Source organism: Rutilus rutilus (genome assembly GCF_951802725.1).
Source record: "Rutilus rutilus genome assembly, chromosome: 16".
Taxonomy (NCBI): Eukaryota; Metazoa; Chordata; class Actinopteri; order Cypriniformes; family Leuciscidae; genus Rutilus; species Rutilus rutilus.
Genome location: NC_140224.1, coordinates 499,745 through 524,716, shown reverse-complemented (window position 1 = coordinate 524,716; position 24,972 = coordinate 499,745). Strand labels below are relative to the sequence as shown.

The following is a 24,972-nucleotide window of genomic DNA, read 5'->3' as shown; positions in this document are numbered from 1 at the left end:
TGACATGCTTTAACCAGCTAGTCAGTGATCATCAGCTTCACTGTACGATAATAACTCCTATTCTGTTCCAAAAGCCTTGCGAGTTTGGAGCTGCATGATGGTGAGTACCGAGTGATGTCAGAGTCACCTGATTAAAGGAGGATTAGCTGTGGAAGTGTGACTCGACTGGACTGATCCTATTTAGCCTGTGAATGCATGAATTCTACCACAGCGTTTTAGAGGTTTTTTTCAAAGCACATTCCTCTGTCCATGCATCTTCTGCATGCGTCTAAAGCCCAGCTAATTAATTAAGACTCATTTCTGTGTGATAAATTCAGGTCTCTGGGATGCTGGTCATGCATGGGGAATATCACGGCAGAGACATACATGCTAGAATTCATCATTAGGGTGTTGTGTTTGTGTTTCTTGTGTGTGTGTGTGTGTGTGTGTGTGTGTGTTGTGTTTGTGTTTCTTGTGTGTGTGTGTGTGTGTGTAGTGTTGTGTTTGTGTTTCTTGTGTGCGTGTGTATAGTGTAGTGTTTGTGTTTCTTGTGTGCGTGTGTGTAGTGTTGTGTTGTGTTGTGTTTGTGTTTCTTGTGTGTGTGTGTAAGTCGTCAGGATGCCTGCAGTGTTCCTGAGGCTCAGTCTCTGTCATCGGCTCCACTTTAGAAGCATCACAGCAGACGAGAGACCCAGTGGACTCACTCAAGCTCACTCCTTCTGTCTAATGATGATCAGGGAACAGTTCTCAGAACTTTAGCTTACGTTCTGACAAGGAAATGTTCTTCTAGTAATATCAATTGAACATTTGATCAGAGTTATATGGTCTTTAATAATGTTCTCAAAACTGTACAAAAACATTATTTATACATCATTCATGGAGTGTTTTTACCTGAAACGTTTTAGTTGGAGTTCGTCTAACGTTTTTTAAATGTTGCTACTTATTTCAGAACGTTCAGAGAACATTTAAAAATAACATTCCCATAATGTTTGAAGAAGGATGCAATGGAATGTTCCCTTAGCGTTTACATAACCAATCAAACATTTTTTTAAACATTTAATAAACTATATGTTTTGAACGTTCGAACATATTTTTGTGAGTTGGATTATGCGAGTCCCACGGCTCCTCAGGACTCTCTCTGGATGTGTTTCAGTACATCGATGCGGCTCTCCCGGCCGAGTCCCCGTACCTGTACGGCCTGCACCCGAACGCAGAGATCGGGTTCCTCACGCAGACCTCGGAGAAGCTCTTCAGAACCGTGCTGGAGATGCAGCCCAGAGACGCCGGATCCGGAGAGGGGGCGTCCGGCTCACGCGACGACAAGGTTCTGGACTCAATATTATAAGACACACTCACACCTAAAGCTCTTCCCACATTATTTAGTACCATGTGAAAAATCAAGAATTTACCTCATGATACCGCATTTTCACAGCAAAAAATAATTCGGCTTAATTCAGCATAATTGGGAAATTTTTTTCCCAGTCATCTCAATGGACAAAAGTGTGTTAATGCACCTGTATTGACCTTACTCAGGGATATTACTGCTATTGTCTGTTTCCAGAATGAGGACGAGCACATCTCTGCCTAGTTCAGCTACAGGCCAGCCAAACATTATTCAGACACCAGATATCATTTGTTATATTTGTTCACTAGTGTGATCAGGACACTATAGCTCATTTCTGTAAGTGAGGAGAGCAAAATAAAGTAAACTGTGACATATTATACCCAAAACTCTTCATACAGAGACTACCAGTAACACTTATATACAAATTTGGGACCAGAAATGATTCGGACACTTTGAGCTGATCATGTTTTGCTGAAGTGTGTTTTCTTTAATTGCTAATGCTCTTTTTACACACAGACTGAACAAAATGAAGCATTGCTTGGTAACTGGTTGAGCTAAACTGGTATTATCTAATTGTGTAGTTAAATTTAACAGCTGACAGATATTCAGCATAATTCATGTGTGAGACAGTCTAACAGAAGGACGGACAAAACCAGTCAAATATCAACTGAGTTCTGCTCATATTTTATTACCATTTTCTAAACTATAGCGAATAAACTGATAATGTGAGGAACGTTGAAGGTGTCTGAATACATTTTGGTTTGACTGTATCTGTGTTACATTTAACCTCATTAAACTCCCGGAAAGGGTGACGGTGATCCCGAGACAGACACTGAAAGGTCCTCGTGTCTGAGAGGGGAAAGTCGCTGGTTTGGAGGCCTCTGACATTTAAACCATTAGATATGAGAGCCGTGTAAGAGTGCTTGAATGCATTATGACAGCTGACCTTTTTAAGTTAAGAGATTGGGATTTGTAAGCAATGACTCCTTTGCATTAACTCCTCATGTATCTGACAAAGACTAATAGGTCTACTGAGAGGAATGTGATTAAATGGCCCAGTTTCACTTCCACATGCTGTGACTGAAAACATGTCCTGTAATTCAGACGCTGATGGGAATGGAAACAACTTCATCACATGCATGTGCTTTCTTGTATATGCCTTGCTTTAAAAATCAATTCCTTAAAGTCTTTGTGCACATCCTACTTTGTTAGCTTGTCATGTTTAATATGTTTAATGATTATTATTATTATTGTTATTATTATTATTAATTAGTATATTGAAACCCTACCATCCAAACGGTGTTTCTGTGCTCATCCGCCCCTAAAGCAGTGACAGCGTCATCAATAACATTATTAGATGAGTCCATTTCCTGATTGAATATTTGAATCATCCTCCAAATGGTCATTTCCTCTGTGTACACTGTTCTGATTCACCAATAATCACACCTCAGCAAATGATCCGTCAAGGAAGATGAAACGCTTGCCTTTAGCCGAGCTAATGGGAAAATGACCAAAATTACTGATTAACATTCTGTATCATTTTTGGCCTTTTATATTTTAATTGATGGATGACTTAAAAAATTAAAGACTTTTGCCACGGAGATATAGGTATTTATTTCTGTCTTCATCTGGCGTGTGTTTGTGTGTCCAGGTTAAAGCCGTGCTTGAGGAGATTCTGGAGAAGCTTCCGGAAGAGTTCAACATGACTGAGATGATGGGGAAGGTGGAGGAGAGAACGCCGTATATCGTTGTGGCCGTCCAGGAGTGTGAGCGCATGAACGTCCTCACGCAAGAGATCAAACGCTCTCTGAAGGAGCTCAGTCTGGGCCTGAAGGTTAGACACACACACACACACACACATTCTTGTACATCTATCTTTATGAGGACATTCATTGACACAATGCAATCTCTAGCCCCTTCCCCTAACCTTACCCATCACAACTAACTGCCCGACCCTTAACCTCATTATAACCTTATCCCTAAAACCAAGTCTTGACCCTCAAACAGGCCTTTAGAGGCTCTCAGAAACTGAGGACCGGCCAACATGTCCTCACTTTACTCTCTCTGTCCTCACTCCAATGGTCTAAAACTCAAACTGGTCCTCACAAAGATGGTTGTACAAGTACACACACACACACACACACACAGACACACACCTGTAATACTCTGAAACCTTTTGTCTGCTGCTTTAGGGATCTCATCACCACATCTAATGCTGAATGATTAAATCTGATATGCAGTCAGTTATTGCTTTCTCCGCACGGCGTCTTTCTGCCGCTTGGTAACAGGAGAAATTAAATCGCTAGGCGAGAGATCGTGTTGCTCTTTTCAGACCTATTTTAACTGCATTAAATCCCTGAACGAAGTAAAGACGACTATTAACTAGTGAAGGATTTTGGCCTTGGCAGAATACGGTTTGATTTAACAGTTACTGAGATGATCTTCCTTTCTGTGTCGAGCCTGTACACAATCACCTTATGACTGAAGTCCTTTACTAACAAGACAAAACATTCAAGTTATCAAAATTATGCACATTCCTTGACACATCGCACTGTGGGAAATATTATAATGTGAAAAACGATGCATGGAAGAGACGGCAATCTGACAGTGGGAGTTTTAGAGAATAAACACTTTTTACATGCGTCTTTGGTCTTGCTCTGTATGTCTTTATATGCAGCTGTGACTTTTTCATTAAAGATAATCCTGTTATATTCCTGGATGGAGAGTTTCTAGTCTGATATCGTCATGAAGAATCACAGTTGAATTCTTGAAAAGGAAAAATGTAACACTTTCAAACTAAGCAACAAAATCTTTTCAAAGGCAACGTCTGTTTGTTTAACATTAACACTGAAACTTTGTGCTGATTGAGTGATCAGAGACAACATCCGTAACTTCAGGACCTCAAGGAATACAAACATTATTAGATGACTGCATTACTAGTGTTCTTCAGGTGAACCACTGCACAGACTCGCATCTGTTAGATCTGCTTTAGATGACGAGCAGAACGCTGTTATCAACATAAACACTAGAAGATTATCTCGGGAAGGCTACGCTGGGATGATTTGTTGACCTGGAAATAATCAGTTCATTTGTTTTTTAGGATTTCTTTTAACATTTCACTAGTTCACACTTACAAATAAGTCAGATAGAATAAATGCGTATTTGGCGTGCTGTCCGAGGAGAGGGCTCCGGGCTCAGTATTCGGCCCGAACCCAGAGTACTCCCCCCGTATTCCTGGCTGTGAAAGAACAAGCCAAGGGTGAGGAGTCGGGGTGGTGGAGGGATGCTGAAACTGTCAAGGAAGTTAGGTGAGTTGACAGAGTGAATATATATATATGCTTCCTCTCATGCTGATAGGGTAGACATGGTAATTGTTTGATGAGATGATTGATAGATTGGTTGATTGATTGATTGATTATTTGAACGTGCTCCTCCCGAACTTTGTTTATAAAACATCATTTAAATGCAGCTGCACTGGATCCTGTTTCAGCGAGTGTGTTCTCGAGACCCAGACTCTGCTGTCGAGCTGTATTGTCTGCTTTATCTGGACAATAACTTTATTCTTGAGCTGCTGTAAAGCCAAAACAATCTCTGTTACTGTAATCTCCTGTTATCACTGTAACGCTGCTTCAAAACAGTCTATATGATGTTTTATTAACAACGTTCGGGAGGAGCACGTTCAGATAACTAACACAAGTGGAGAGCACTCAGCAATCAATGGTAAGAGGTGCATATACACTCAGCAGTCTCACCTCATTCCATTGACAGTTTTGCAGCATCCCTCCACCACCCCTTCTCCACGCTTCTAGTCCTAAGCACTTACATAGGGGGGGAGTACTCTGGGTTCGGGCCGAACTCCGAGCTCGGAGCCCTCCCTCCGGACAGCACGCCAAATGCGCATTAAACTTTACCCCCTCAAATTATATGTAAGTGTGAACTCGTGAAATTGGTAGAAATGCTGTATAAAGGAAGGAGACTCGACTCACTGCCTGACGTGTTCCTCTCACAGGGCGAGCTCACGATGACCACCGACATGGAGAACCTCCAGAACGCGGTGTACCTGGACCAGGTGCCGGACTCCTGGACCAAGCGGGCGTACCCGTCCATGTGTGGCCTGGCCATCTGGTTCGTGGACCTGCTGACCCGCATCCGCGAGCTGGAGAACTGGACCTCGGACTTCAGTCTGCCGGCGGTGGTGTGGCTCGCCGGCTTCTTCAACCCGCAGTCCTTCCTCACGGCCATCATGCAGTCCATGGCCCGGCGCAACAAGTGGCCTCTGGACCGCATGAGCCTGCAGTGTGACGTCACCAAGAAGAGCCGAGAGGAGTTCAGCACGCCGCCCAGAGAGGGCGCCTACATCCACGGGCTCTTCATGGAGGGAGCGCGCTGGGAACCACAGGTACGGGCTCTCGCACTGGGAACCACAGGCACTGGCTCTGTCTCTGGATCAGGGCCACACTCACCTGGTTCTGTGTTGAGAAGCAAGTTTGCGTTCTAGATCTAAGTGTTGATAGAATAGAATAGAATGAGGCATTTATATAGCGCTTTCATATGTACTACTGTACACCCAAAGTGCTTTACAATCATGTCAGGGGTCTCTCCTCAACCACCACCATTGTAAAATGAGAGAGTGATAAAGCTATCGCCACCATGCTAGCTAGTGAAGATGTGCTCATAACCGGGATATTAATATCGCCCCCTTAATATACAGCTGTGTGTGATTCAGAGATGCTTTTAATGCAAAAAAATACATATATAATTATGGAAGCTTATGGATAGCAATATTCAATTTGAAATGTAATATGCAAAATGGTAATGCATTTCTGTATTTAATTGTGCATTTTCCAGACTATATGAATCATAACCCGCGTCCTCCAGAGTTGCTGCAATGTCAACATTATGTGCATTCGTCTCTTTAACACTCAGGTTTAATTAGCCGAGTTTCCCTCTGTGTTCAGGACGACGCAGACTCCTGTACTGTACATCAGTCACACTGGGGCCAGCAGACACTCAGTCTGATTACATCTGGCATTAACCAACATTATGAAACTGATCACAACTTTAAAATCTGATTGGATGATCCACATTCAAAGTATTATTTCACCAAGTTGCTATATAACACTATTATTGTCAGGAAATGTATCTGTTGGAAGTCACCTGGTCTCTTGTGGCTTATAGTTTTATCATATAATCCTTAAAGTCTCCATGAACTAAACGTGGACATTTTTTTTAAAGGAATATTGCAGTGAAATATAAAAACATATATTGTGTGTGTGTGTGTGTGTGTGTGTGTGTGTGTGTGTGTGTTTGCATGTGTGTGTGTGTGGTGTGCGTGTGTCTGTGTGTGTGTGTGTGTGTGTGTGTGTGTGTCCTGCAGGCTGGGATCATGGTGGACGCCCGGCTGAAGGAGCTCACGCCTGCGATGCCGGTGATGTTCATCAAAGCCGTCCCGGTGGACAAGCAGGACCAGCGCGGCCAGTACCAGTGTCCCGTCTACAAGACCCGCCAGCGCGGACCCACATACGTGTGGACCTTCAGCCTGAAGACCCGAGACAGCCCGTCTAAGTGGACCCTCGCTGGAGTCGCGCTGCTGCTGCAGATCTGAGCCGGACCAGGGGCTTTACAGGCATTCATTATTTATATGACATATGAGTTTTTATAATAGTAGTATTTAATAGTTTGTTCATCATTTGTTGTGACAATCCAGTGCGATGTTTTAGAAGTCATATTAAAAGCACTTTCTCCTGTTTCACATGAGCTCCTCTGAGTTTTCCTTTCCTAGATGTGCTTGACTTGTGTTCTGCAGATCTGTGTTAGCTCTGACACACTGAAAGCTCTCGGCCGGAGACAGCGAGGTGTGAGGCGGTGAAGCCCAGCCTCCAGGGTCACTGAGATCTGTTATTGAAGAGTCTGTGAAACAGGCCACGGGGAAACTGAAGATGTGCAATACATCGACCCCAGAATCCAGTTACTCAGCCTCTTCCTCACTCGTGCTCCAGTGTAAGGGATATCAGACACATACGATAGAGAAATAAATATGAACCACGTGTACAAACAGACACAAAATGTGAGGGGAACATCAGCTAAAGATGATTAATGTGCTGCTGGTTTACTCAAGCGGTCGAGAGGCACTTTGTTCTCGCAATTACACATTGAACTAGATTTGCATTTCTTGTAAGGCATCAAAGAAAAGCGTGAGGTTTAAGGTTTCAGGCGTCAGAGAAACGCTGCATCAGAGACGCTTTCATGAAGAGTTTTCTTCTACATTTGCAGAAAATAAGAGTGTGAATCTTTGGATTTACCTGGATTTCTAATCAAACTGGTCATTAACTTTGAGGTGATCTCCAGCTAAAGCACAACAGAACAGAAGCTGCTGAAACAACAGTAACACATTCCCATCGTTCAGCACTTCAGTCCAATCAAAGCATCTGCCATTCGAAAGCAGACTTTCCTCAAATTAAGGACATTTACAGGCGGCCATTTTGAAGATTATAATAGTTTTTTTGTGATCTCAAAACTGAAGATCGCGTGGGGTTAAAAATGTTCATAAAGCTGGTGAGGGTCACAGATGAAGCTCGCGTCCTCCTCAGGCTCGTGAGGTCAGAGTCCGTCAGTCCTGACCCCTAACTGCGACTCCCTCAGCGTTTGTACCGAGGAACGGAGGAACGGCCTCAGCTAACCGAGATCTGCAGGATCATTCTGCTATTGAAGAAGCTATTAAAGGTTCACATACTTTCCCAGCCTGAGCTGAGAGCGTTTACACGGTGTGTTCAACACAGCTTCCCTCGTTCTTTAAGCCTCAGACTGTGTTCCTGGTTGAGTCTGAGCTGAAGATGCGATCGCACTGGAATCTGCTGCGTTTCCAAAGCATTACGGAAGAAAATGAGGTTTTGTACTCAGATTGCTTTAGTATTGATTGTGGATATCAGAGGAGGAGATAAGAGTGTCAGAGTTTTGTTGGCAGCCGTCCATGATTAAACGAACGGTAAATTAGTGAAAGCAATTAATCAGGCTGGTCACAGTACGGCTCGTTATACGGTGTCAGGACTGCTGTCAGATCAGTGCTAAAGTCTGATCTCATGCACATCTCTTACTAAACCCCACACTAGTATCACAAAACGTTTGCACTATATTTTAAGTCATATTAGGTCGTCAGCTTTATTTATACAGCGCTTTTAACAACACAGTGTTTCAGAGCAGCTTTACAGAGATAACAGGAGAATAATGCAACAAAGATTGTGTCTAGAAGAGAACAGCAGTTCAGTGATGGTTCAGTTCTGTCGTAAAAAAGTTATTAATTTAGTTCATTTATATATATATATCCGCTCTGGAGAACCCGTGATGTCATCGTCCAGCTCAGCTCAGTTCTCATATAATGCTGTCAGTAATATTGTTGAATATTAAATGTCCTCAACAAGCCATTGCTTTGTGTATTAGAGCTTGTGTGTCGAAGATGAAGACATTTAGTGACACACTGTGTGTAGAACATGCACAAGCAGGACGTTCAGTGGAAAACACTGCAGATGAACCACTTTAATGTCCCTTTATCACATCTTTTGTGTTCTGAAAGACAATCACATGACATGATGTAATTTGTGGTTGAGCTACACCTTTAAAAATGTAATGTTGTGTTGATAGTAGTAAGTAATGAGTATTTCTTTTCAAATACGAAGGAAGTTGCGGTGGTAAGAAGTACAGTGAGAAGATCTTCAGTAAAGCATCCACACACACACACACACGTTTGAGCCGATGGTGAAGCACAAACCTCTCAATTCCTGCTCAGAATCTAAAGAAGGAGCTGTAATGGTTTTCCATGGGAAAGCTGGTTGCTAGGCTACAGGTCAGTCTCGAGGAATGACTTACACCAGAGCCTGCGATGGCGCAGTATATGTAATATTAAAGCAGGCTGTATGCTAATTTCCAGAGGATCGTGGCGTTTCTTCACTTTGGCTTTCTGAAATATGCTAATTTGAGACAAGAGCAAACTGTAAACTTAATGGAAGCGCTTGGAGCCGCTTCTTTTTCTCTAAAAGCTTTAGAAATGCACCATTGCCTATATTATTCACAAGTGCCGTGTGGAATATGAAGATTTATGTGGTGTATTCAAGCCTTGTGAGAGTCCTTAAGAGAATGATGGAACGCCGGTGTATTGTGCAGCACATCTCAAGCCCAAACTGCAGTTTCTCAGAAGCATCTCTTGTTCCTGCACTCGCGTTCTGACTGACAGATGCTGAATAATTGAGGAATAATGCTGCAGATTCACACACAGCCTGCCTCATGCCTCAACATTACCGGGATTAACATTTTAGCAGGAAACATTGCGTTTGGACTGAACAAGACTCTCAGAAGCAGGACCTGCAGGGCTTTTCATTACTTCATATGTGAGCGATGTTTTAGTCGACGGCCATTTGCACACAGAGGAAGCCAGCGTCTGTTTCACTGCCGATCTGCAGCACACACTCCATTTAAGTGTCATATTCTCATCTAAATGCTGATCGGGAAGAAGAGAGGTACGAGGATCGCAGATGCCAGTCCGTCTCACCCATAAAGCTTTTGCAAATAAAGAAATGCAAATGCAAAAGGCTTTGTTTGTGTGTGAGAATTGCATTTCCCCTCCTGAAGTTCAATGAATTTAAAGGAGGTTTCTGCGCTCCGGCTGGGACGCAAGCAGCGGGGATTCATTCACATGTCCAAAAACTGACAAAATAACCCAATATATCACCCAGTCGCTGAAGCAGATTTGGTTGGTTAGTTTTCAGATACATTGGCTTTCTCTGTCTCTGCTGGAAGACGGGACGATTTCTAGGTGTGAGTAATTGCTTTTCTTTTCCTCTCAGACTATTTTACACAAGTGTTTCCGAAGTTAAACTGTAACATAACACACCAGAAACCATGAAGCAAGGTTGTCATGTAGCAATGGCCTGAAGAAAAGCTGGTGAAATAGAGAAGTTGACCTGAGAAGGAGAGTTTGTCCTAACCTGTGACTTTATTTACTCCTTCAACACAAACGGAGGAATTCTGAATAATGCGCTGGCCGCTCTTTTCCAGACAACAGCAATGAACCGGTTCTGAAGTATTCCAGCATCATCTCTATATGACTTATGGACACTATGAATCATTCAGCACAGTTTTTTTTTTTTTAACTAGTTTGATTCATTCTTTGAGGGGAAAATTATTCAAAATAACATTTTGTTCACAAACCAGACGTTGTTCCTTCTCTCATGATCTCAAATGAGTTTGTTCTTCAACAAAGCTATCATACGAAGCATCAGTTTGAGTCACATCGGCTTTGATGAGAGGGTTATGGTGCGTGTTTGTTATTTTTTCCTCTTTCATGAAGTCTTTCCCCGCCATTGACGGCAATCCATGTTTTCACTGTTAATCTTCTGAAAGAGCACAGAATCTCGGGATCAAAACACAGCTGACGAACAAACAGAAACAAGTGATAGAAGCATTGGACTCGATCTACTCCATCTGTGTTTATGATCATCATTCTGAACCTCATCTGGACAAAGTCTCTGATAAAAACATGATTTTTGTTCAAAATGTTGCTTTTTTTATGAAACTTACCCACATAAAAAAAAAAAAGAATGCATCAATATTTTTGTTTAAAAGCAGAGACTCTGTTCTTTCTTCTGACATATTCATACAACAAAATATTCTGGGGAGTGAAAATGATGGAGAACACTGGCGGGGAAAGAGTTAAACGTGTCAGAGATCCTCCTCTTGTGTTCCAGTGAGAGACTTTAAGTGGATCGTTGTTCTCTAAAAGGCACAGCTGTTCCAAAGGGCCTTCGTGTTTTTCTCAGTTCATCTGAATTTAGCCACCCAGACTTCATGGACTATTAGATTGGAGCTCTTTAATATTTCAGTGTTTGTTGAGGCACATGAACCTTTTTCACATGTTAATGTTTAGAAAAATAAGGACGGTTTATTTGAAGCTACTACAACAAGCATAATATACTCATTTGTCTTGTGAGTCACTGCAACACAGTCTACAGCCAGAAATCAACATATTGTTCAGCAACATTCGCCCGATTCTCATTCTACAAACACATTTGAACGGACACACATACAGTATCATATATAACTTTAAATGGTCCAACACTGGGTTAGTGGGTTCTCTATAGTTCTGAAGAAGTCTTGAATCTCTAAAAATCAAACTACAATAATACAAATGCCAACCAGAACAGACTCGTCCATTTAGTGGTGCTAAAAGAGCTTATTTACAATCATCTTCGCAAAATAATGAGTGGCCATTAATTGAAGAACAAACTGATATATGCTAGCCATCACCCACAGAGCGAATGAACAAAACCAAACTCAACTTTTACTTGATTGTGCTTTTTATCCCACAAAACCACTTCGTTGTTGAAATGGGACGTTTTCGTAGAGGCACCAAAAGAAGTGCGCGTACATCATAAGAACTTCTAAAGCTATTGACTAGGACCGGAAGTACAAACAGTATTTGTATGTATATATATATATGTATATATATATATATATATATATATATATATATAGTGTGTATTTATATATAAATTTATACACTTCTGTTCCATGTCCATACCTTTCATCATATGTTCTTTCTTCTGACGCAGTCTGCGAATCCCCATGCAAAGCCCTTACGAATGCAGAAGTCCTTCTCGTTAGTGATAAACAAACACATTTAACTGAATGGTAATGCACACAGAAGGGTCTGGGTATGGACTCTAGAGTAGCTGGTGCTGGGTCAGTTCCTGCAGAACCGGATCTGAGACGAGTGTATGCTTCTGTCGGCCCGTGAGCGGTTAAACAGTCACCTCGGTCTTGCTCCCGGTGCGGTAGTGTTGGTGGTGCTGCGGGACGTAGTGGAGCTGCTCCATCGTCTGCGTGCGGCGCGAGGCGAAGGCCTGTCTCTTGGAGGCCGTCTGGTTCATGGTGGAAGTGTTCTGTGGCGTGTTGTTCGAGGCACTGGGATGGGAGTGCATTTTGGTCATCTTGTATCGGTCCAGGAGGGGCGTGGTGGGCATGAACACGTCCGTGTGCGATATGGCTCTGGACATGGACTTGTCGCTGTGGAAGCCGGAGCGCTTGATGGACATCATCTTGTCGGGAGAGATGAGTGGATCCTGCGAGTAGAGGCGGTCCTGGGAATAGAGGCGGTCCTGGGAATGCAGGCGCTCCTGAGAGTGGAGCCGGTCCTGCGCGTGGATGCGCTCCTGCGAGTAGTGGCGTTCCTGCGAGATGAGCCGCTCGTGGGAGCGCAGACGTTCGGCCGACAGGAGCTGCTCGTCGGAGAGGATCCGCCCGCCGTACGGGGAGATGGCGTAGGGGGACGTGGGGTAGTCGAGCTCCTGGCTGCGTTCGGGGGACAGCACACGGTCCTGGGACATGGCCCTCTGGACCCGGCGGGGGCGCTGGCGGGGCGCCGGCTGGGGCTGCTGGCTGCTCGGGGGATCCTGGTTCATCTTCATCATGTGCAGAGGAAGAGTTCCTCGGGCCGCCAGGTCTGGAAGGTTCCTCTTCCTGGTGTAGTAGTCGTCAACGTCCTTATCCGCTGTGGGGAAGCACAAGCAGTGTCAGAGTGTTCAAGTCAACCTGAAAACAAGGTAATTTGCCAGAGCAGGTTCCTGAGGCCTAGTTTATAAAACGTAATAACGACTGGATTTTAATCACTTGCATTTTTTCCTGAAAACAGTGAAAAAACTTAAAATACTAAATTTTGTCATACAGTAATGAGTAATACATCATTTGAAACTGTAAAGGCCTATTCCCACCCCACAGACAAACGCCAACAAACAAGTTGGCCGTTGGATTTAGAATTGTATAAACATGAATCATGAAGCAGTGTCATGTTCACACTGCCCCGACAGACACCGACAAACTCCAGCACCCACGGAAATGGTCAAGCACCCACGGAAAAATATGAGATATTTTCCATTCATTTTAACAAACAAAAATAAAAGACTGCAGCTTTCAGACACGACTTTCTTCTCGTCTCTTTATGACAACTGTAAAGACAAAACAGTTCTACCCTTTATATTTCCTTTGAGGCGGTTTCTATGGTGTTAAATGACGAGAGCGCACTATTGTAAGCTGAGAGCGCATCCATGTAACGACTCTCTCAGCTCGCAAGCGGATCTCTTTCACTCTAGCACAAAACTTACTGGACGTGCGCTTTCAAATATGGCTCTGCTCTCGCTCAGACTGTACGCGTGCGCGTGCTCAAACTTTGTCCAGTGTGCTCTCGCAAAAATCTCCTTGCTCTTTCTCTAGAATTGTCTTCTGATTTGTTCTGCCATTTTCACTACAAGGATAATTTACTAAGCACGCTCAGCACGCTCCTTTGCAAGGACTTGCCTCATCGTCATTCGTGAACCCGGTTCGTGGCCAGGTCAGATTACGTCAGAGTTTGTTGTCGTTTGTTGGAAACTCATACCACACTGCTCAGACATTCCACGACCCAACAAACGCCGAGTGAACGTGTTCAGTCGGGTGAAAACAAACTCCGACCAACGCCAACAGACGCAGAGAGGGGTAACACAAACTCCGACAGACTTGTTTGTTGGCGTTTGTCTGCGCGGTGTGAATCGGCCTTAAAGGATCTACTTTTATTTTTGTATTCTCTCTTTTTTTGTATATACACAATCTTTGTAAAATGAAGAAAACGAACAGGGCGCGCTTTCTGCCGTCTCGGTCTCTGTGAACTTCTTTCTGAAACGCGTCACAAAAATGAACCGAAACTCAGCGAATACTTGCCACACAGACATGAGAGATATATCTTTAGAAAGAGTGAAGCGTCTACCTTTAAATGATGTAAGTCATATCGAAAACAAATATTCTCTTTTTATGTAATCTGTATGAACCAACAAGACAATCTTTCCCTTCTGAGCTCATTATTTTTAGATATTCATACGGTATTCGTCCTCGAGGCACGTAAACCTGTAAACGCCTCCGTCCCCTCGATAAACAACACGTCCAACTTCAGATTCATCTGCTTTTTATCGAGTTTGGAAGAAGCCTTGAATTTACAGAAGAAGAAGAAGAAGAATGTGATTGATATCATTTCAAGTCATTTATTCTTACTTGCATTAATTAATGTGTTATTGTTAAATAAACTCGTAGGCCTACACATTTTACTTGTTGAACTATTGCCAACCTAATATGTGTGAAATCGACTAAAACTTTCGAAATACTACAGCGCACGGCGATTGACCAACTCGAATGGGTTAATAGTCAATAAGACTTTAAAGCAGAGACTTTCTTTTGTCAAACGGACTGATGGTGCATCACAGCTGGAGAGATTCAGGACACTCTACTGTAATGGTTGGAACTGGAAATAATGAAATTATCCTCTGCTCGAGGTGTAATGAATACAATCTGGGGAGGCTGATGTCCTTGAGATATCAGTTACACTTGATAGATTTCTCCACACATTTAGAGCCCAGTCATATCGCAGTGAATGCAATAAAGGAGTGTATCAAACAAAATTACAGCCACAAATCTTCCTTTAAGTGAGAATTAATCGAATAACTGTGATGAGAGGTTTGTGAAAAATAAAAAAGTGTACAATAATTCACCGCCCGAGGAAGTGGCAGACATATTTGTGGGACATTCGAAACAGCATCTCTTGAGGGGACGAGATTGAGTTTGTTAGGAGATAAAAGAGCTCAATAGCAGCATTTATCTCACACTCGCCGAAAGGACCAACACTGTGTTATTGAGGGGAATTAATGGCACATAATCGGTTTATGCTGATTACAGATTCAATTAATCTTTCTTCATAAAGGAGTCTCCTTTTGAAGGTTTGTGGATATTAGCAAAACAAACATCTGAAGAGGAGGAGGAGGAAGAAGAGACTCGGGATGTTATTAACAGAAACGCTATATCCAACATGATCTGTCAGAGCAAAACTCCACCGAAGCTCCAAAAGAAACAGCTAAGCCTTTCGGCTCCAGCCTACACGAAATAACCTGCTTCAGAGGCTTATCGAGACTCGACGGAGAAGGAGGGTCTGCTGCCATGAATGGTTTAGTGAACGATTGCATGTTTTCGCTGGTAGAAGCTCGGTGGACGCGGAAGAACTGCAGATGAGGAGGCCTGTCAGTTTCCCAGGGTTCAGGGCCGGGAGAGATCTGGAGCGTTCTTTATGCAATTACACAAGCCTCAGGGGAATTTACTCTTCACTTAGGGAATATAATGAGCTGAGACCTTATTACACAGCAAAAGAACCTGCCACTAGCTGAATCAATACCATGGGGCCGAGGCCACGAGAAAGCTTTACTCAGAGATATCAGGTTCAGATCGAACCCGTGCGAGCGGATAATGGCCGCCTGTTGAGGAAGATCCTGACGGGATGAAACGAAGGCTCTGATCTCCACGGCGAGCCGTGACTCCCTGCGTTGCATTACGGTTACGTTTGCCTATAGGGATTTTACTCGGCTCACAGAAGCCGCAGCGCATACACAGTGTGTTTACAAAGACGCATAAATGCATTTACACAGGAATCAACAATGAATCGTGCTCGAATGTTGATTACTGATGATCTCGCGCAGCGCTGATTGACATGATGGAGTGGAAAAGACTCAGTCCGACTGCTTTCTGGGATCTGAAGGAGCCTCGTTCTCGAATCAAGCCACTGTCAATCTCCCATACGAACAGACTATCATTAGCTCTCCAGATTTACACTTTCTGAATGTGAAAAATCCACTGAAATACAGACCCTGAATGAACCATGTTTTCAGGAATTTTCGATCTAGGTTAATGATAAATAAATCTACTTTTATCACTGTTAATTAACATTGACCTAAATGGATGAATGCTGTAAAAGTGCTGTTCGTTGTTGCATTAACGAACGTCAACAAACTGAACGTAACTACAGTACAACAAATATAATTATAATTCAATTGAACTCTATATCTCACATTTGAGACTATTTTCTCATAACCTGTAATTCATAATATCCATAAAAATGGAAACTTATTGTAAAGTAATAACAAAACAGAGAAAATAAATGACATTGTGAATAGTAAATTGTAACAATTTTGACTTCGTTTCTCACAATTGCGACTTTATTTCTATATGTAACTGATGCTAACAAACTGAACCTTGACTGAAGATGTAATGAAATAAACACAGCAGTATTTGAGAGGCCTCGAGGTTTTAGACCCCTAGAGAAAGATCATTATCAGAGCTGAGGACATTAGACTGGCACATACTTAGTTTCTTGAGCGAGGAGTATTTGTTGAGGTCAGCTTTCACGGCAGACTCGTATGAAGGGGGGAGATGAGAGAGACTCTGGAAGGAGCGAGAGAAGGACAGATCGTAGGGCTCGGTCTGTGAGGTGAGGATATTGTTCATCCGGGTGCTTTCTGCGGGCAAGACAAAACACACCATCGCATCTTTAACTGGGAACAGTCAAAATCACACATTCATAAACGTCTCAGCACACACTCGACATGTCGAACACATTACTGTGTGGAGGGAGGATGGGGACTTCTGGACTGGGATTTAGTGGCTATAAGAGTCGCGGCGTCGCGGGCCAATCGGGTGCGGTGACTGATGTGATGCGGTGTGATCGATGTGATGTGTGTGTGGCTCCTCGTGCCCGTCACGCCAGTCCGAGTCTCAGGTCGAGGTTTATAAATAGAGTCGCGACCAGCGCAGCAGAATGAGACGCAACAACACTTCACAGACGGACGGAGGACGAGCAACGCTTACACAACTGCATTTACACTTGCTCAGTTCATGCATTGGGGTTCAGCGGTTGGTGGTGTGTGTGAAGTGGAAAACATTCATCTTCATTGGAGGGAGGAGGAGGAGGAGAAGGAAAGATAGAGAATCAAGGATGTTGCGAAGATAACTTACCGTGCCTCAGAGATCTGTGAGCTGGTCAATTCAAGGGAAAAAGAACGCAGTTCAATAAGAGCAAATGAAATAGAGTCGGGATGCTTTGTTTTTTGGCGCTCGTGTAATGATGAAGCATCGTGAAATGGCATTTTGGCTTGTTGTGGGAGTGAGTATTAGCAGCAGCTGTAGAGAACGCCGTCCAGACAGCGAGAGGACTGATGTGATGTTAGAGACTGAAGAGTGTGTTTGACCGCCTCAATACGCCTTCATTCACGGCATACATACAACACTCTGTCCACCAAACGCCCTAGCGTTCAACGTGCGCTTTTGGACTATATCAGCATAAACCAAATCATTCATTTTCTAATGTAAATGCATTCTAGTGGAAATTATCAATGAAGACCAACAATTATGATTTTCTTTTCGATTATATAGTAATGGAAGTAACAGTGGCCGTGATGTTCAGCTGGTTTAGACCAGGAAACCATCTTAGGCTCATTTAATCTTCCATTTGATTGATTGATTGATTGTCAGCAGGGTTTTCTGTGTTATGAATTCCTTGTTTTACAAAATATATTGTCATAATTCAGGTTGTCCTTTAGCAATGCAAAGTTATCACAAAATGATAAGGATTCATTTTTGTCCCAAATCCCACCCTGCGTGTCCAGTCTTCTGGAGGACACTGTATAGCATATTCACCAAGTGCAACATGTTCCTGGATCAACATTCCAATCAACCAATCAGATTTACATTTACATTTACATTTATTCATTTAGCTGACGCTTTTATCCAAAGCGACTTACAATTGCTATATATATGTCAGAGGTCGCACACCTCTGGAGCAACTAGGGGTTAAGTGTCTTGCTCAGGGACACATTGGTGTCTCACAGTGGATTCGAACCCGGGTCTCTCACACCAAAGGCATGTGTCTTATCCATTGCGCCACAACACCCCCTTACATTTTTGTACGATTTGAGGGCCAAGTTTACAGTTTATGTAAGTTTAGTCTCACAATCAGTGTTATTCACACATCATTTCCCTCTATTTTATGGAAGTTATGTTTTCAGACAGGAATGTTGTTCCAGGATTAATAAAATATGTTTAACCCAGAAACGCGTCTAACTCTGCAAAATTAGGACATGCCACTGTATATTCAGGAAGAATATTTATTATACCATATACGCACTACCGTTCAAGAGATTTTTTAATGTTAAAGTCTCTTCTGCTCACCAAGGCTGCATTTATTTGATAAAAACTGTACTGTAAAAACAGTGAAATATTATTCCAGTGTAAATCTGCTGTTCTCTATGTGAATATACAGTAAAGTGTAATTTATTCCTGTGATCAAAGCTGAATGTTCAGCATCATTACTCCAGTCTTCAGTGTCACATGATCCTTCACAAATCACTGTAATATGATTTGATGCTCAAGGAACATTTCTCATTATTATTAATGTTGCTGCTTCATATTTTTGTGGAAACCGTCATACTTTTTGTTTTTCAAGATTCTTTGATGAAGAAGAACAGCACTTATTTGAAACAGAATAATTTGTGACATTATAAGTGTCTTTACTGTCAACTTAATGCATCCTGAATGAATAAAAGTATTGATTTATTAAAAAAAAAGAAGACTTTTGAACGGCAGTGTGTAAACTAAATGTAGTGATACTATATAATGTGTGTGTGTGTGTTATTTTATAAAAAAAAAAATTTGTATATGTTACAAGACAAAATGCAAATAGTATACAAGCTGTTAAAGATCTGGACTGCAGGCCGAGACGACCCGCCATGCAACACAAGTCATAATAATCCACAGCAGAACAGGATCTTCATGCAGTGAATCAGCTGCTCTGTGTGAAGGCAATAACAGGCTTTGTCATATAAGCACAGATCCACTGGGAGCCTTTTAAGCTTGTTGGGTGGGAAAGTGACTCCCATCCTCCACCGACCCCAGTCCGACTCGAGTGCTTCACCAACGGCAGTGATTTAATCAGTGCTAACGAGCCGTTTCTGCTCGCCAGTCAGAAGCTTTCGTTACAGCTGGGAGATTTAACCACTGGCCTGAGCGCCGCCCTCATTGACAACATTAACTCGAGGTTCTCCGAGTTGTTTTCTTAAAGGTGGTGATGGTGATGATGATGAAGATGGCCAATGCCATTGAGCTGGTCATAGAACCAGTTGATCTTGTAGGCATGCAAACACAAGCACTCGACAACAAGATTATTCTTTGAGATGGTTCCTTACCATTTTTAGGTGTTCGCGTTGGGCTACTGAGACCGAGATGATTGTAATTATGTTGATGGACTCCTGCAGAAAAAGCAATGACAAGTCTGATTTGGTTGCAAAATAAAGGCAACAAGATCGACTATAATCCAGAGCGTGTGGGGAAAATGGCCTTTAGCAAAAAAAGGGAAGCACATTAATAAGCAACACACACTACATGGCCGAGAGTATGCAGACCTCCAATATGTGCTTGATTCTTATATTTCATTACAACATTAAATAGGGAGCAGATCCTCATTGGCTGCTATGAGCACTTCTGCACTTTTCAGTCAAGTTCAGGTCATGTTGAAATACAGAAGCATGTTTGAGTTCATGCAGCTGTAAGTAATGTGTGTGTGTGTGTGTGTGTTCATCACGGTCCGCATGCGTTTGGTCATGTAATGAACATAAAGCAAATGACAAAAGAAGCATCAGCAACAAACAATGCAGGTACAATCAACTTTAGTGGTCGACCAATATTTATCATTTAAGTTAATGAAAAAGTAAAAATGCTTATTGTTATTTAAAACTCATTTACACAATATTTGCTCAAAATGTTGTCGGATGCATTGCTCTATCGCTCATCCACAGCTGTAGAGAAGCAGAACATCTCGGTTATGTATGTAACCCTCGTTCCCTGAAGAAGGGAACAGAGACGTTACGTCAGAACGACTGACGAATGGGATCTCGTCCGAGAGCCCAATCTCCTTTGTGTGGTACAAAATGAGCCAATCGTACACAAAGTACCTTGGTCTGCGGAATTAGTGTCACGAGCTCCGCCCGCTATGTGTGTATATAAGGAGCAGCGTGTGAATTCTCGCATTCAAGTTCTTCACTGAGGAGCCGAGAGGTGTGTTCACTCACCTAAGGAAATTAGCGCACGCATCCAGTCCGTGGAGTGGAATGGAGCAGCAAGCGAATTGACACTGAGCAGGTCCTCCTTACTGGCTACTTGGAGCGAGTATACGAGAGGATACGGGCTCTACACTGAGATTGTAGAATCTCGCAAATGTGTTAGTTGTCGCCCAGCCACAGCTCTACTAATGTCTGTTAGCGAGGAGGTGTAAGGCAGGCCTTAAGTTTGGTATGCCGAGGTAATAGCATCTACTATCCAGTGGGACAACCTCTGCTTGGAGACAGCCTTTCCCTTCTGCTGGCCTCCGTAACAGACAAAGAGCTGGTCTGAGGTCCTAAAGCACTGAGGTCTATCTACGTAAGCGCGGAAGGCGTGTACTGGACAGAGCAGTGCTAGGGCTGGGTCTGCCTCCTCCAGAGGCAGCGCTTGCAAGTTCACGACCTGATTGTCGGAGTTGTGGGAACTTTGGGCACATATCCCGGTCTCAGGATCACGTGGGAGTTAGCCGGCCGGAAGACCAGGCACGCTTCGTCAACTGAAAATGCCTGCAGGTCCCCTTCCCTCTTAACCCTCTGGGGACCAAAAACGCGCCCGCGCGTTTTGCTCGTTTTTTTTTTTTAGCACTGAAAATAAACACTTAATGCTCTGTTAATTTTGATCTTTCATTTTCGTGTAATACATCAATCGATCCTGTTCAGTTTCTATTTTTTTTCTGTATACTCACAATAAAAATAAAGTGTTTTGCTTTTTGACAAATAAAGAAAAATGAACATGATGCGATTTCTGCCTTCTCTCTGTCAGTAAACTCCCATTTGAAACGCGTTCGAAAATGATCTATAACTCCGCGAAAATTCAGTCAAACAGGCAAACAGACCCACGGGCATAAAGCTTGAGATCGCATCTTTTAAATGAAGTAATTTATATAAAAAACAAATATTCTCAGCTTCTGTAATCTGTATAAAAAGAGAGCGACTCCAGTCAAGCTCATTACGAGCCATTCAAAAGTAATTTGACCACTCCCCGGAGAGCGCGTGCTATTCAAATGCAAATTCTGAGAACCATTTCAGTCTGTGAAACGGCCCCACATCAGCTGTAAACAAAGCGCGTCGCAATCGAGTGAGGCATAATATAGCCTACCTTATGGAGAAAAGTTTCCTCAGAACAGTGCTGATATGAGGAGCAATATCTCCTGATATGAGGAGCAGATCCCGCTGAGGAGTGAGGTAGGCTGTTTTCTTTTCTCAAGTGTTGATGTGGAATAACGTTAGTGTAGGCCTATGCAAACCGCAAAAAGATGAATCGCATTTCTATAATATGACTCGCCTTTCTGTGAGATGAATGAAGGGTACATATTTGTAAAGACTGTTTAGCCTAAATATGAATCGCGCGTCTGTGTGTGAAAGAATAAACTGCTTTGCTATAGCCTACTGAGATGAGTAAAAATCGACTGGAATATGTTGAAATAAAATGTATTTGTATAAGCAACGTATTAAACTGCAAATTAGCATTTATATGCCCTAATATTTCATAAAAACAACATTACAGTCAGTCACTTGTTGACTAGATTTGGGTACAGTTTTTAGGCTACTGTAGAATATACTGCCACATCAAATAAGCTTTTGTTTAGCAATTTCTGCTCATATCTAACGTTATATATATATATAACTATATATATATAACTATATTATTTATAATATATTTGCTATATTCAAACTAATGAATACATATGATAAAATGTAGGCCTATAATCTTTTTTCTTTTTCTTTTTTACAAAGAAAGAGTACACTTGAAATATTGTTGAAATTGTAATTATTGTTGTAATTGTAACATTTTTAATAAAATAGCAAAACATATTTACAAGATAGATGTAAGCGAAATCTTAAATGGTCAATATAAGTCTTCTTCTAAATACATCTTTTGTCCTTGCATTGTGGCTCAGTCAGTGTCACACCTGAATGAATGGCTAATTATGCAGAGTCATTATGCAGAGTGGGTGGGACATTGTAATCTAAGGTGTAAACTACTCCTCCCCCTCGCATATTGGCTTTCCAAGCAAAACCTGTTTTACACCATTTAAATCAATGTATTTTTTTTTTGTGAACGATAAAGCAAGACTATTTTCACATAATTTTGAAGCTAGAACTCAAAGGGACAACATCCATTAGTCAAAAGTCTTGTGGACACATATTTAATATGTGTTTTGTGGTCTTAATTCAGCAACTTTCATTTAAATTTTGTCCAATAACCACGCATAAACATTATTCTCTTAAAAATACAAACATCTACATACACGTTGCTCACATATTATGGTAGCCCTGTTTGTGCTATATAGAGTGAATTTACACCTTTGCCATTAACATGTTTATAAATAACTGAAAAAAGCACAAATGTCAGAGCATGTCAGAACATCTCAAGGACCCCAAAAACAGCTTGGTCCCCAGAGGGTTAACTGAGGCCAAAGCCGTCAGGAGCGCCGTCTTCAACAAGAGGAACTTAAGCTCCACTGAGTGCAATGGCTCAAAGGGTGTTCTCTGCAGCGCAGATAGAATCACTGAGACATCCCAAGAGGGTCTCTGCTGAGGCCGGGGCAGATTAAGCCTCCTAGCTCCTCGCAGGAACCTGATGACCAGGTCGTGCTTCCCTACTGGCTTAGAGTCAACCAAATCATGGTGAGCTGAAGTGGCAGCCACATAAACCTTTGAGGGTGGAGGGAGACAGCCTTCATTCTAATCCTTGCTGAAGGAAGGAGAGCATCGACCCGATCAGACATTTCCAGGGGTCTTCTTGACGAGAAGAACACCAAGTGACAAAGAGTTTCCACCTCAGAGCATAGGCGTGTCCGGTGGACAGGGCCCTAACTGAAGTGATAGTAGTTACCACCTGAGGTGGCAAAGTACTTAAACTTTCCGCATCCCGTCCAGGACCCACACGTGTAGGTTCCAGAGATTGGGACGCGGGTGCCAGAGTTTCTCTGAGAAAGGAGGTCCTTCCTCAGAGGAATTGGCCAGGGAGGGGCTTTCGCAAGGAATACAAGTTCGGGGAACCAGGTCCGGCTGGGCCAGTAGGACGCAACCATGAGGACCTGCTCCTTGTCCTCCCTGATCTTGCACAACGTCTGTGCGAGAAGGATCACTGGGGGAAACACATACTTGCGAATGCCCCGCGGCCAGCTGTGCGCCACAGCATCCGTGTCGAGGGTCCCCTCAGTCAAGGAATAAAACCACTGGCAGTGGGAAGTGTCTGGAGAGGCGAAAAGATCTACCTGTACGTCTCCGAAGCGTTCCCAAGTCAGCTGAACCATCTGGAGATGGAGTCTCCATTCCCCGGGGCAAGAGCACTGTCATGAGAGCTCGACGGATGCACGATTTAGCTTGCCCGGGATGTGAATGGCAAGAAACGACCTCATATGCGACGTGGCGGGAGAGTAGACCACCTTGGCGGTTGATGTACCTTACGGTCGCAGTGTTGTCCATCCGGACAAGTGCGTGCTTGCCCCTGAGCAGGGCCCTGAAGCGGTGCAGAGCAAGACGCACTGCTAGCAACTCGAGGCAATTGACATGCCACTGAAGTTGGGGTTCTGTCCAGGAGCCCGACCCAGCATGTCCACTGGACAGCCCGTGGCAGGGGCATCTGTTGAGACAACAACATGCCTGGAAACTCATTCTAGGGGAACATTCTGTCATTCTGACTGACACTATTTGTGCCCTGTTGCCATGCCCATCTCGGGACTCGGTCTTGAAGCCAGTGCTGAAGCGGTCTCATATGAAGCAAGCTGAGCGGCGTGACTGCTGCCGAGGATGCCATATGCCCCAGGAGCCTCTGTAAAAGTTTTAGTGGAACCGCCATCTTCCCCGCAAATTGACTGGCGACCGAGTCTATCTCCATACCGAGAAAAGAGATTCTCTGCACGGGGGAGAGTTTGCTCTTTTCCCAGTTGACCCGAAGGCCCAGTCGGGAGAGGTGCCTAAGCACAAGGCCCCTGTGTTCGCACAACTGTTCCCGAGAGTGAGCTAGAATCAGCCAGTCGTCGAGGTAGTTGAGAATACGAACACCCTGCTCCCTGAGAGGAGCAAGAGCCGCCTCCGCGACCTTCGTGAAGACGCGGGGAGACAGGGACAGCCCGAATGGGAGAACCATGTACTGATATGCCTGCAACTCGAAAGCAAAGCATAGGCATTAACATCTTGAACGGAAGCCTGTGTAAGGGTTGGTTCAAGGAACGCAGGTCCAGGATTGGTCGTAACCCACCGCTTTTCTTGGGTACAATAAAGTAAGGGCTGTAAAACCCATACTTTATGTTGGCTGGAGGGACCGGCTCGATCGCACCCTTCGCCAGTAGGGTTGCGACCTCTGTTCGCATGACGGGGGCGTCCTTGCCCACCATCGTGAAGCAAACTCCCCAAAACTCGGGAGGGATGCCAGGCGAAATTGAATCGCATAGCCGAGCCTGATCGTTCGGTTGAGCCAGCGGGACGGGCTGGGAAGCTCTAGCCAGGCTCGCAGACCATGGTACTTTGCGTACCATTGGCTCGTTTTGTACCACTCGAAGGTGATTGGGCTCTCGGGCGAGACCCCATTTGTCAGTCATTCTGACGTAACGTAGAACGTGATTGACTGAAAGGGAACGTGTCGTTTACTGAAGTGATGGATGTGCTGCATGTGACGATGAGCTTCAGTTCACACGGTCACCGAGTTCATCA

General features: G+C 43.4%; 2 protein-coding genes across 6 annotated transcripts in view; one reads left to right on the top strand and one right to left on the bottom strand.

Annotated features, from left to right (window-relative positions):
- dnah9 (dynein, axonemal, heavy chain 9) overlaps nucleotides 1-7,080 on the top strand; it is a 117,545-nt gene extending 110,465 nt beyond the window's left edge. Inside the window, exons 66-69 of the mRNA XM_084433490.1 lie at nucleotides 1,133-1,303; nucleotides 2,976-3,158; nucleotides 5,334-5,723; nucleotides 6,702-7,080. Of these exons, the coding sequence (XP_084289616.1) occupies nucleotides 1,133-1,303; nucleotides 2,976-3,158; nucleotides 5,334-5,723; nucleotides 6,702-6,929 (972 nt within the window). The 3' untranslated portion in view covers nucleotides 6,930-7,080. The remainder of the gene's footprint in view (nucleotides 1-1,132; nucleotides 1,304-2,975; nucleotides 3,159-5,333; nucleotides 5,724-6,701) is intronic.
- A 4,149-nt stretch (nucleotides 7,081-11,229) lies between these two features.
- The window catches only part of LOC311305950 (shisa family member 6), an 86,574-nt gene continuing 72,831 nt past the window's right edge, over nucleotides 11,230-24,972 (bottom strand). For 2 of the 5 annotated variants that reach the window (XM_084434003.1, XM_084434005.1), the window contains 4 exons: nucleotides 19,399-19,461; nucleotides 17,174-17,194; nucleotides 16,525-16,677; nucleotides 11,230-12,863 (listed from right to left, as the gene is read on the bottom strand). In XM_084434003.1, the coding sequence (XP_084290129.1) occupies nucleotides 12,115-12,863; nucleotides 16,525-16,677; nucleotides 17,174-17,194; nucleotides 19,399-19,461 (986 nt within the window). In that variant the 3' untranslated portion in view covers nucleotides 11,230-12,114. The remainder of the gene's footprint in view (nucleotides 12,864-16,524; nucleotides 16,678-17,173; nucleotides 17,195-19,398; nucleotides 19,462-24,972) is intronic. The other 3 variants (XM_084434004.1, XM_084434006.1, XM_084434007.1) reach the window with 2 other exon arrangements.